General features: G+C 45.6%; 1 protein-coding gene across 1 annotated transcript in view; it reads left to right on the top strand.

The window, feature by feature from the left end:
* The window catches only part of PCK2 (phosphoenolpyruvate carboxykinase 2, mitochondrial), a 20980-nt gene extending 10190 nt beyond the window's left edge, over positions 1–10790 (top strand). The window contains exons 2-10 of the mRNA XM_075340762.1: positions 6170–6424; positions 6609–6793; positions 7039–7242; positions 7330–7517; positions 7646–7808; positions 8924–9142; positions 9219–9356; positions 9668–9763; positions 9957–10790. Of these exons, the coding sequence (XP_075196877.1) occupies positions 6170–6424; positions 6609–6793; positions 7039–7242; positions 7330–7517; positions 7646–7808; positions 8924–9142; positions 9219–9356; positions 9668–9763; positions 9957–10411 (1903 nt within the window). The 3' untranslated portion in view covers positions 10412–10790. The remainder of the gene's footprint in view (positions 1–6169; positions 6425–6608; positions 6794–7038; positions 7243–7329; positions 7518–7645; positions 7809–8923; positions 9143–9218; positions 9357–9667; positions 9764–9956) is intronic.
* The last annotated feature ends 1874 nt before the right edge of the window (positions 10791–12664 follow it).

The following is a 12664-nucleotide window of genomic DNA, read 5'->3' as shown; positions in this document are numbered from 1 at the left end:
TTTTACCAATGCAAAATCTTGCATTTAACTTTTCTTTCCATGTTGACTGTTAGGGAACGCTCACACGAGTGTATAGCGGGCTTTACACGCTGCGACATCACTAGCATTTGCTGGCGATGTCGAGCGCTATAGCACCCGACCTCGTTGTACGGCCGATATGTGGTGATCGCTGCCGTAGCGAACATTATCGCTACGGCAGCGTCACACGCACATACCTGCTCTGCGACGTCGCTCTGGCCGGTGAACCGCCTCCTTTCTATGGGGGCGGTTCATGCGGAGTCACAGTGACGTCACACGGCAGGCGTAAAATAGAAGCGGAGGGGCGGAAATGAGCGGGACGTAACATCCCGCCCACCTCCTTCCTTCCGCATTGCCGGTGGAGGCAGGTAAGGAGATGTTCGTCGCTCCTGCAGTGTCACACGGCGATGTGTGCTGTCGCAGGAACGAAAAACAACATCGCTAAAAAGCAGAAAATGATTTTTTGTTTCAGGACGACTTCTCTGCGGCAAACGATTTTGACTGCTTTTGCGATCGTTTAAGGTCGCTCATAAGTGTCACACACTGCGATATCGTTAATGACGCCGGATATGCGTCACAAACACCGTGACCCCGATGATAATTCATTAACGATATCATAGCGAGACAAGTACAATGCGAGAAAATCTCGCATTGCACTTGGACCAATGTTATTCAATGAGGGAGAGCAGATGGTCAACTTTTTTCTCATCCAGATTTTGGATATCTGAAAAGTAGCAGCATGCTGCGATTGACAGCGAGAGCCGTATCACTTGCACCTCTACAAGTCTATTTGTGCGAGTGAAACATCAGACTGCACTCAGATGACATCCGAGTACAGTGCTATAATTGCATTAGCTGACAATGTGTCAGGGCCAGGCGGTCGGGCAGACCCAGGAGGTGGATCCACTGGGCCGAACTCTAAGATGGTGGTAAGGAGTCCGGTAGCTGAAGCACTATGGGCAGTAGAACAGTCCGTGCCAGTGAGTGTAACGAAGAAGTCCCTGGGACCACGGAGTCACAGATGGTAGTCCGGGTGACGTAGCTCAGGTTCGGAAGCCGAGGTGATGTCAGGCGGGGTCCGGAACCTTTGGAGCGAGATGACGGGTCACCGCAGGGATCCGAGATGGTACGGACTGTCAGATGGCAGACGGACAGCGTGCGGGGTTCGGGATTCAGCAGGACCGGATGGCGAGGCAGGATCAGCTCTAGAAGAGAGATACGTGAGTATGGCACGAAGACACAAGGAGACCTGACTCCTAGCTTGGAAAACACGAAGATCAGGCCCCGCCCTCTTGGACAATACACCCCTTTATACCCTGTACCTGTTTAGCCTCATTTCCTGTTAATGGACGCTGGCCCTTTAAGAAAGGGTCAGTGACCGCGCGCGCGCCCTAATGCGCATGCGCGCAGCCCGGGTGCCAGAAGCCAGGGAAGGAGGCTGAGAAGAGGACGCAGGGGAGCCGGCCAGGGCCTGGGAAGCCGTCGGGCGGCGCGATCGGAGACCAGGGGGCCTGGGAAGAACAGGCAGCGGAGCCAAGGACCCGGGGAGCGTGGCAGGTGAGCCGGGGAGCGGGGCTGAGGACCCGGGGAGCGGAGGAGAGGACCAGGGGAGGGGAGCCAAGGACCCGGGGAGCGTGACACAATGGAGGAGACGGGGAGATTAGTCCCTCCCTCTCCTCCGCAGCTGTGATCTGATCGCAGGATTGGATCACAGTTGCATGACACTTTGCTCATGCTCGCAGCACAGCGGGAGCCGAGGGTCATTAGCATAGTGCATCCGATGCTCTCACATCCCATGCCATACGCTAGTGTGAATCCAGCCTTATAAGGAAAACAGCAACAGGAAAAAAAACAATGGTTTTTAGGTGAAGCCATTCTGAGAACTTCTCGTACACCTATGTAACTATGAGACACAATACAAAATAAAGGAAAAAGTACTTAACACTTATGTTTTTTCTTTTTTTGCTGTGATTTTTTTTTTTTCTTTTCTCAATGCACTTAGTACTGAAGCTTCGTGTCGCTGTCACACCACTACCAGTATGTATGAGGGGCTTTCAGAACCTAAATATTGATGAGCCATCCTTAAGGCCGCTTTACATGCAGCAACATCGCTAAAGCGATGTCGTTGGGGTCACAGAATTCGTGACGCACATCCGGCCTCGTTAGCGATGTCGTTGCGTGTGACATCTACGTGCGATCGAAAAAGGTCGCAAAATCGTTAATCGTTGACATGCTCCCCTGTTCCCAAAAATCGTTGCTGCTGCAGGTACGATGTTCGTTGTTCCTGCGGCACCACACATCGCTATGTGTGACACCGCAGGAATGAGGAACAACACCGCACCTGCGGCCGCTGGCAATGAGGAAGGAAGCAGGTGGGCGGGATGTTCGTCCCGCTCATCTCCGCCTCTCCGCTTCTATTGGGCGCCCGCTTAGTGATGTTTCTGTGACGCCGAACGAACCGCCCCCTTAGAAAGGAGGCAGTTCGCCCGTCACAGCGACGTCGCTAGGCAGGTAAGTAGTGTGACGGATCCGAGCGATGTTGTGCGCCACGGGCACGATTTGCCCGTGACACACAAACGACGGGGGCGGGTACGCACGCTAGCGATCTCGCTAGCGAGATCACAGCGTGTAAAGCGGCCTTTAGGATAGGTCATCAACATAAGATCAGGGGGGCTGATAGGTTTTAAGGTTGAAGGTAGACTTAAAGTCCATAGAGATTCAACTAATAGTCCAACATGTTGACCCAGAGGAAGGCAAAAACCCATCGGGCAGACAGTAAGGTCCACATTAGGGGAACTCCACGTATGGCAATCAGACTAGTTCCCTGGATCAATGCCCAGGATATACCAGGATTGCACTTACTTCCTTGCTAATGGATTCTAATTTATTAGCAGTAAATTTGAAGACATTGATAAATGGAGCAATGGTACGAAAATGCTGAGTACATGTTTATCCTGTGTTTCTGCATATCTTGTCGATGACCTTAGTACTTTGTACGTGCTGTTTATCGAATACTAGGGTTAAAGGTTGTAGAGGTGGAGAAATGTAATTGCTCAGTTTGGCAAAACAAGATGCATAGAGCCTCTGACTTAGATGACTCAGTCATTTATTTTTTTTTCCCAAGGACTCTAGAACTAATGTTTAAAAGTCGACATAGTTTTCAGTGCAATGGCGCCTCCCAGTGGTAACATAACTGTAACCTGTATGAAGCATCTTCAATTAGAACTTCTGTTATGAACAGTTTGAACAATACTGCTATTAAGGTTCAGAATGACACTAGATACATTACTCTCAAAAAGTTAGGGATATTTGTCTTTTAAGTGAAATTTATGGAAAACCTAAAAAGGTCACCCTACAGTGATATTTTATCTTTAAAGTAGGGCAAGTAAAATCATGCAATGGTGATTTCCTTTCCTCATCTCAAACAATTTATTGAAACAAAGGCTAATGACCGGGGTATGTATACCCCCCTCAAAATGTCAATGTCTCAATAACTTGTCATGTGGCTTTAAGCATCAATTACAGCTTCACAGCAAAGTCTCATGCTGTTCTTAAAGGGATCCTGTCACCTAGAATATGCGTTCTGACCTAACAGCAGAAGCATGTGTGCCCTAATTACACCTCCCTACCCATCCTTGTGCTGTAAAATTGTGTAATATGAAAGTAATAAAAAAACATTTTATTACTTTCATATTTCCTATGTAAATTAGAGAGCCGCTGGCCACATAGGCGGCGCCTTGCCCTATGGACGTCTGCATACTTTCCATGGTATCACGCCCCTGTGGGCGTGATACCATGGAGTCACATGAGCGACGTCCCCATCGCTCATTCTATCCCGCGCGCGTTTACACTTACCATTGTGGCAGGCTTCTCTTCCGGGTTCTCCTTGTCAGTTTCAGACGCGCACTGGCGTCTGAAGCCGGCGAGTGAACACCCGGAAAAGAAGCCTGCTGCAATGCGCGCAGGATAGAATGAGCGACAGGGACGTCGCTCATGTGACTCCATGGTATCCCGCCTACAGGGGCGTGATACCACGGAAAGTATGCAGACGTCCATAGGGCAAGGCGCCGCCCATGTGGCCAGCGGCTCTCTAATTTACATAGGAAAAATGAAAGTAATAAAACGTTTTTTATTACTTTCATATTACACAATTTTACAACACCAGGATGGGTAGGGAGGTGTAATTAGGGCACACATGCGTCTGCTGATAGGTCAGAACGCATATTCTAGGTAACAGGATCCCTTTAAGTCTAGTTATTGTCAGCTGAGGCATGGCATCCCACTCTTCTTAAATTGTTGCCCTCAGGTCATTGAAGTTCTGGGGTACAGAGTTACGGATATCTACTCTCAACTCAGCTGATCCCATAGGTTTTTTTATGGGATTCGGGTCTGGAGAAACTGCAGGACGCTCCATTTGAAGTACCGCAATCTTCAGCAGCCGATCCCTAATAATGGGAGCTTGAGAAGCTGGAGCACTATCTTCATGAAAAAGAAATTAATAAGCCTGTTTTTGTTCATACAGAGGCACAATGACTCAATTAATGATGTTATTCACTTGTCAAGGTACCATACACAAAGTGTAGGGCAGTTCTGTATTGACTAAACACACCTGCCCCCACTGTAACACCACAACCACCAAAGGCTTGTCTGGTGACAACAGTGGCTGATAAATAGCGCCATCATTTCTGGTCAGTATGAATAGACTTTCATCAGAGAGCAGCACTGAGGCAAACTGGTCCCCAGCCTAGATGTTTCTGTGCCTGGTAGTGGGATCAGGTTTCAAATGGTCTGATGTGACATTTGTGTGCCTTTCAACTCTCTTAAGGTACCGTCACACTAAGCGACGCTCCAGCGATCCCACCAGCAACCTGACCTGGCTGGGATTGCTGGAGCGTCGCTACACGGGTTGCTGGTGAGCTGTCACACAGGCAGATCTCACCAGCAACCAGTGACCAGCCCCCAGCCAGCAGCGACGCGTGGAAGCGATGCTGTGCTTGGTAACTAAGGTAAATATCGGGTAACCAACCCGATATTTACCTTGGTTACCAGTGCACACCGCTTAATGCTGCACTCCTAGCCAGAGTACACATTGGGTTAATTACCCCATGTGTACTCTGCTACATGTGCAGGCAGCCGGCTTCTGCAGACGCTGGTAACCATGGTAAACATCGGGTAACCAAGAAGCCCTTACCTTGGTTACCCGATATTTACCTTCGTTACCAGCGTCCGCCGCTCTCACGCTGCCAGTGCCGGCTCCCTGTTCCCTGCACTCCTAGCCACAGTACACATCGGGTTAATTACCCGATGTGTAGTCTGGCTACGTGTGCAGGGAGTCGGCACTGACAGCGTGAGAGCGGCGGACGCTGGTAACGAAGGTAAATATCGGGTAACCAAGGTAAGGGCTTCTTGGTTACCCGATGTTTACCGTGGTTACCAGCGTCCACAGAAGCCGGCTCCTGCTGCCTGCACATTCAGTTGTTGCTCTCTCGCTGTCACACACAGCGATGTGTGCTTCACAGCGGGAGAGCAACAACTAAAAAATGGTCCAGGACATTCAGCAACAACCAGCGACCTCACAGCAGGGGCCAGGTTGTTGCTGGATGTCACACACAGCGACATCACTAGCAACATCGCTGCTACGTCACAAAAGTCGTGCCTCAGCAGCGATGTTGCTAGCGATGTTGCTTAGTGTGACATGGCCTTTAAATGTGCCTGGATTTGTGTAGCATTCATCATCTGGTTCTGAAGGGCATTGTTCACAATAAAGCAGTCATCAGTGTGGGATGTGGCCAAAGGACATCCACTTCCCTGCCTTTCTGTGACTCTTTCAGTCTCTCTGTATCTCTTTTGCAACCTGCTGATGACACTCTGTGACCCTCTAAGCTCAGTGGTCTCTTTCATCTGAAAACATCCTGCTGGAACAGCCTTGCAATGGCGAGGTACTGTTGATCAATTGTTAGGTATTGTTTTGGTCTCATGATGTCAAAATGTGAACAGTACAATGAGGAGGACTATTTAAATATTAATTCTAGTTAAACTCTTTGGCGATTTATGGGTCAAACACTTGCTGTGAATTTTACTAATAAATTAACTTGTATACATTTATTTCAAAGCTAGAGATAGTTATATATCAAACTTATTCTTTGCACAGGCCCTGCTCCCGGTCTGTACGAGCATGGGTACAATCACAGCAGGTAAGCAGTCGACAGGCCCATGCTCTGCGAGTCCTGAGTGGTCAGATAGAGCGACTTCCTCCTGCTGTCCGAGAATTTGTGATAAGAGGCGCGGAACTGTGTGACCCCCAAAACATCCATATATGTGATGGCACCACTTCCGAAAATGACACCATCCTTACTGTGTTACAACAAGAGGGTATGATAAAGAAGCTGCACAAGTACCCTAACTGGTGAGTCTGGTTTATAGCTTCATCTACCCTTGTTTCTCCTACCTGTAACCTTGCAACAAGCCCAGTGTTCAGCATTGATTTATAATTCCCTCATACATATTATAGTTTAATGCTTATTTTCCCTGTTTGGGTGCCTTTGCCATCCCCTCATTTTCCTTATCGCTTCTTTTTCATATCTCTCCAGCTGGTTGGCTAGAACGGACCCTAAGGATGTTGCGCGAGTAGAGAGTAAGACAGTCATCGTAACTAATAACAAGCGAGACACTGTCCCGATTCCTGCAGAAGGAGCCACGGGACAGCTGGGTAACTGGATGTCCCCCGGAGATTTTGAGAGAGCCAAGAGCGATCGGTTTCCTGGGTGCATGAAAGGTTTGTAACATGCTGTGAGCCTTCCTTTATTTCTGCTGTTTAGTTGCCAGTCTGTAAAGCCCATCCATTGCTACCAGGCTTATTTCACCTCATAGAATGCACATTGGGCCCGAATTCTCATTTGCCAACTTGAAGTCACTTTTCTTCTTTTGTCATTTTGTATTAGCTGGCTTCAGGGCCATACTTTGTGTGTAAATAACTACTTGAATAGTTGTGTCAATGGGTCACTGCTTCTCTTGTCCTAGGTCGTACGATGTATGTGTTACCATTCAGTATGGGCCCTGTTGGCTCCCCTCTATCGAAATATGGGGTCCAGCTGACGGACTCCCCGTATGTAGTTGCCAGCATGCGTATCATGACACGTATGGGAGCACCAGTCTTGGACGCACTGGGAGATGGTGACTTTGTGAAATGTTTACACTCTGTGGGGCAACCACTTCCCCTGAAAGGTAAGAATATTCCCACGGTGTTAATTATTTGCCTTTACGCTATACAGATGCAATTACTAAACATATGCTTTTATGTCTTCTGTACAGCCCCTCTGGTGAATTCATGGCCCTGCAACCCTGAAAAAACACTTATTGCTCACGTTCCTGATAACCGTGAGATCATCTCTTTTGGTAGTGGATATGGAGGAAATTCTCTCTTGGGAAAAAAATGCTTCGCTCTGCGCATAGCCTCCCGAATTGCCAAGGATGAGGGATGGTTGGCTGAGCATATGCTGGTGAGAGAGGAGCTTTTGGCCCCTTGTACACTCTCTCCTGCACTAGATCCTCTGTCTTCTGTTTCCTGAGCCATCTTTTCTGTGCTGTGTGTACTATGTCCTGTTATGGGGTTTCTTTCCCCTACTAGATTTTGGGGATCACAAACCCTGCTGGACGTAAGAGATATATCGCTGCGGCTTTCCCAAGTGCCTGCGGTAAAACAAATCTTGCAATGATGCGGCCAGCGCTGCCTGGCTGGAAAGTACAATGTGTAGGAGATGACATTGCCTGGATGAAATTCGATAGTGAAGGTTTGTAACCTATTATTATTTATTAAACTCATATACATAGCGTCATTAATTCCACAGCACTTTGCAGACATCATCACTGTCCCCATTGAGGCTCACAATCTGAATTCCCTATCAGTATGTCTTTGGAGTGTGGGAGGAAACTGGAGAAAATCCACCCAAACATGTGGCGAACATGCAAACTCCAGTGCTGTAAGGCTATGTCCGCACTTTGCGTCGTCCTACTTGCAGTTCTAAACGCATCCTCTGGCAGAAATTGCTTTGCCAAAGTTGCTTTTGACCACTAAATCGCGGTAAATACGCATGCATTTTTACCGCGTTTTAGCCTCGTTTTTAGCGCTTTTTACATGCTTTTCCATTGCGTTTAGACAGATGCGTTTTGAACATTAAGACACTGCTAAATAAAGTTTAAACAGTCAAACACAATGGAAAAAAAGGGAAAAAAAAGGAACACAAATGTAATTATTGAAATCATAACGAAAATAGTTATATTTCATATAATTATAGCAGTTTTATACCATTTATCGCTAAAATAGCAAAAAAATTATAGTTTTCATTAATTAATTGTCGGACTATGTGTGTGTGTAAAGGGACATATCATTTCATTATTTTGATGTCAGAAAAGCATGCATTTATGTAGTCCAAAACGCATGTTATCTGCAGCTAAAAAGCATGTAAAACGCTGGAATTTTGATGTTTGCTGCTTTTTACAAATTCTCATTGACTTCAATGTTATCAAAACGCAGCCCAAATGGCAAAAAGAATTGACATGCTGCTTCTTTGAACGCAGAGTTTTTGCCCAAAATTATGCAAATTAAACGCTGCGTTTGGAAACGCAAAGTGCGCACAAGAAATCCACATTTTCCATAGACTTTGCAGGTAAAATAAAACGCATGCCTTTTGGCATGAAAACGCTGCAGTTCAAAACAGACCTAAAAAGCACCTGAAACGCAGGTGAACACGGAACGTGCGCACATAGCCTAAGACCACCATGCTGCCCCATTATGATGTAAAATCAGTAATTAACCAGAGTAGTAGGATAATTTCCCCAGATTTATAGCATCATGTAACACAGACTGTGTTGTTCAACTTTATATAGTTCCATCTTTTCTTAATAGGACGCCTTCGGGCTATCAATCCAGAGAATGGCTTTTTTGGTGTGGCTCCTGGAACATCTGTAAAAACAAATCCCAATGCCCTGCATACGGTGGAGAAGAACACCATCTTCACTAATGTTGGAGAGACTAGCGATGGTGGAGTATACTGGGAAGGATTGGACCAAGATCTTCCACCTGGTGTGACGGTCACATCTTGGCTGGGAAAATCTTGGAAAAAAGGTGAGGCAAACAAACATCTATACAAGTATTGTTTCCTGACTCTTCTAGCTTGTGTAAAACAATGTTCTTTCTGCAGGAGATAAAGAACCCTGTGCACATCCAAATTCCCGTTTCTGTGCCCCTGCTGCTCAGTGTCCTATTATGGATGAAGCTTGGGAGTCACCAGAGGGTGTTCCTATAGATGCTATTATCTTTGGTGGTAGAAGACCTGAGGGTAAGGCATTTTCCTTATTTACTTGTCAACAATATGTGAATATTGGAGTTCAGGAGCATAGTTGTAGAAGTTCATCAGTCTGGTTTCAATCTTACTTCATTCAGAATTGTCTATGTCCTCATTGTCCAAACATTGAAGTATGGTATCTACATTTTGGGGAGCTTGAGTAAGGTTATTTAACGGTGCCACAACAGCACATGTGGCATATAGAAGACACTGCTAATTTCAGATGCCACAATTACATTTTTACTACAGGTTACTAAAGGTAATAAGTACTTGTATAAAGAAATAAATGTAATAATATTTTCAAGGTGTACCTCTGGTCTATGAGAGCTTTGACTGGAGCCACGGTGTGTTTGTTGGAGCAGCCATGAGGTCTGAGGCTACTGCAGCTGCAGAACACAAAGGTTAGTGTGGAAGCCAAACATCTCGTCCTAACAACATTATCTTGGTTCATTTCTTCTAATAGTATTATTTCTTCTTGATTTCTATTCTTTAAACATAACTTATTTGTTCCAATTCTGATTTCCACTAGTTAATACTGATCTGATGACTTTACTTTTATAGTTATTATCTTTCACTTATGTATCTCTTATGTAGGTAAAGTTATCATGCATGATCCTTTTGCAATGAGACCTTTCTTCGGATATAATTTCGGCCATTACCTTTCTCACTGGCTGAGTCTACAAAACAGACCAGGACTACGTCTTCCCAAAATCTTTCATGTGAACTGGTTCCGAAAAGATGACAAAGGACAGTTCTTGTGGCCAGGCTTTGGGGAGAATTCCAGGGTGCTAGATTGGATCTTCCGTAGGGTAGAAGGAGAAGGTGGTGCTCGACAAACCCCGATTGGATATCTTCCTGCTGAGGGGGCATTGAATTTAGAAGGGCTAGGTGCCGTTGACACAAACCAGTTGTTTTCCCTCCCTAAAGGATTTTGGGAAAGAGAAGTGCAAGAGGTGGGAAGATACCTGAAAGAGCAAGTGCCTGATGACTTGCCTCCACAAATTATGCAAGAGCTTAATGGGCTGGACATGAGGGTGAAACGGATGTGAAGCAATATAACTGAACAAAAAAGCCATAAAAAGGGTGAGGTACACTTCTCAAAGTTTGAGGAGAATAAGTGCCTTACTTTACACTTCTATCACTTCGGAAGAAACAAAACCATGTGAAGCATCATAGCCGTGACCAACCTATAACAACTTAACAATTTGAGCAAATCGTTTTGCAAATACTAGCCAACTCAATCAGCCTGCACAGCAAAGAAGAGCACGGTCGTACAGTGTAACGGTTCAATAAATCCCAATCTGACCAGTTCCATGGAGGTGACCTCAGGAATTCCTTGGGTTTATTTTTTTAGCCTGTCCATCTTTTTGTTTTCTTATGTTTGTTTGTTTCTTTGTTTTTTTAATGGAAGTAAAAATGATTTTCTTATTTGGTTGTGGTCTCCTTCATTTTCATCAACCCTAAAGCACCACTCCGGCTTTTGTTATTTCACCTCCGAAGTGGTATCATTAGTGCATGTTCCCAGCCCCTAGAACTATACCTACCAGCTGTCATCTTTTTCTGTTTTTAGTGTTTAATGGGCTGACTGGTGGTCACTTCTCAATGTAAGTCTGAGAGTCAGAAAGAGGCTTTCATAGACTTAAATTGAGAGCTTGTGATCGTTGGCTCTGACTTTCCACCAGTCAGTAACTGCAGTCATAAGATGGCGGAAAGGGACCAGAACAGCATCAGGAACAGCAGGAGATGGCAGCTGGTAAGTATTTTACTAGGTTCAGGAAACAGACTTAAATGATATTACTCCAGTACTGAAATGAAAAAACAAAATGCCAGAGTGGTTCTCTAGAAGGTGCTTATTGTAAAAAAATCACCCTCTATTTTAATATATGACATAAAAAATGAAAGCTTTTCTAAATATTGTTAAAGTTACTAGATAGAATTGCTAGATAGAGGCATATACATACCATAGTAAGGGTATGCGCTTGGAATGTAAATCTCCTGAAAGTTGCCAGCAACTCCCAGCCTTTCTAGCTATGATAGATCATTTTCGGGCTGTGGAGTGACAGATCTGCTCTGGGCAGCGTGATCTGGCTTCTTAGAGAACAAAGATCATGTTCAGGGCCATGGCATGTCAGATAATGTATGCGCTCTTGCCAGGGACAGAGTTTCACTTCATTAGAAGGGTTTTGCCTGTATTGCCGCAGCACTTCATTGTCTATTATCACACTGGTCTTTGGTGTGAACATTACGATCAGAGCAGTAACCTGTGATAGACAGGGAAGTGCTGTAGAAAGGCAGAAAAGTCTTCTAATAAGGTAACACTATAGGGTACTTTACACACAACGATATCGCTAGCGATATATCGTCGAGGTCACGGTGTTCGTGACGCACATCCGACGCCGTTAGCGATATCGTTGTGTGTGACTAAAAGGAGCGACGATCAACGATCGAAAAAACGTCAAAAATTGTTGATCGTTGACACGTCGCTCCTTTTCATAATATCGTTGGTGGTGCATGGCCCTGGTTGTTCGTCGTTCCTGCGGCATCACACATCACTAGGTGTGACACCGCAGGAACGACAAACATCTCCTTACCTGCATCCACTGGCAATGAGGAAGGAAGGAGGTGGGCGGCATGTTCTGGCCGCTCATCTCCGTCCCTCCTCTGCTATTGGGCGGCCGCTGTGACGCCGAACGAACCGCCCCCTTAAAGGAGAGATTGTTCTGTGTCTCCAGCGACGTCGCTAAGCAGATATGTGCGTGTGACGCTGCTGTAGCGCTCACCCCATGACGAAACTGACGTGGGCGGGTGCTATCGCTAGCGATGTTGCAGCGTGTAAAGCCCCCTTTAGTCTCAGGTTGTTTCCTATGTATGCATATTAGTAGTATACACACGTGGTCAAAATTGTTGGTACCCCTCGTTTAATGAAATGAAAAGACACAATCGTCACAGAAATATACTTGAATCTGACAAAAGTAATAATAAATAAAAAATCTATGAAACTGAACAAATGAAAGTCAGACATTGCTTTTCAACCATGCTTCCACAGAATTTTTTTAAGACCTGGACAGAAGTAATAGTATCCCTGAAAATAATGTGACAAAAGGGATGTCTACTAATTAGCATCACAGGTGTCTATAATCTTGTAATCAGTCAGTGGGCTACAGATACTCACTGTGGTGTTTGGTGACATGGTGTGCACCACACTCAACATGGACCAGAGGAAGCGAAGGTAGAGTTGTCTCAGGAGATTAGAAATTTAATTATAGACAAGCATGTAAAGGTAAAGGTTATAAGATCATCTA

Source organism: Anomaloglossus baeobatrachus, chromosome 1, assembly GCF_048569485.1.
Source record: "Anomaloglossus baeobatrachus isolate aAnoBae1 chromosome 1, aAnoBae1.hap1, whole genome shotgun sequence".
Taxonomy (NCBI): Eukaryota; Metazoa; Chordata; class Amphibia; order Anura; family Aromobatidae; genus Anomaloglossus; species Anomaloglossus baeobatrachus.
Note: the sequence above shows the minus strand (reverse complement) of the source record. Positions and strands in the feature narration are given on the sequence as shown.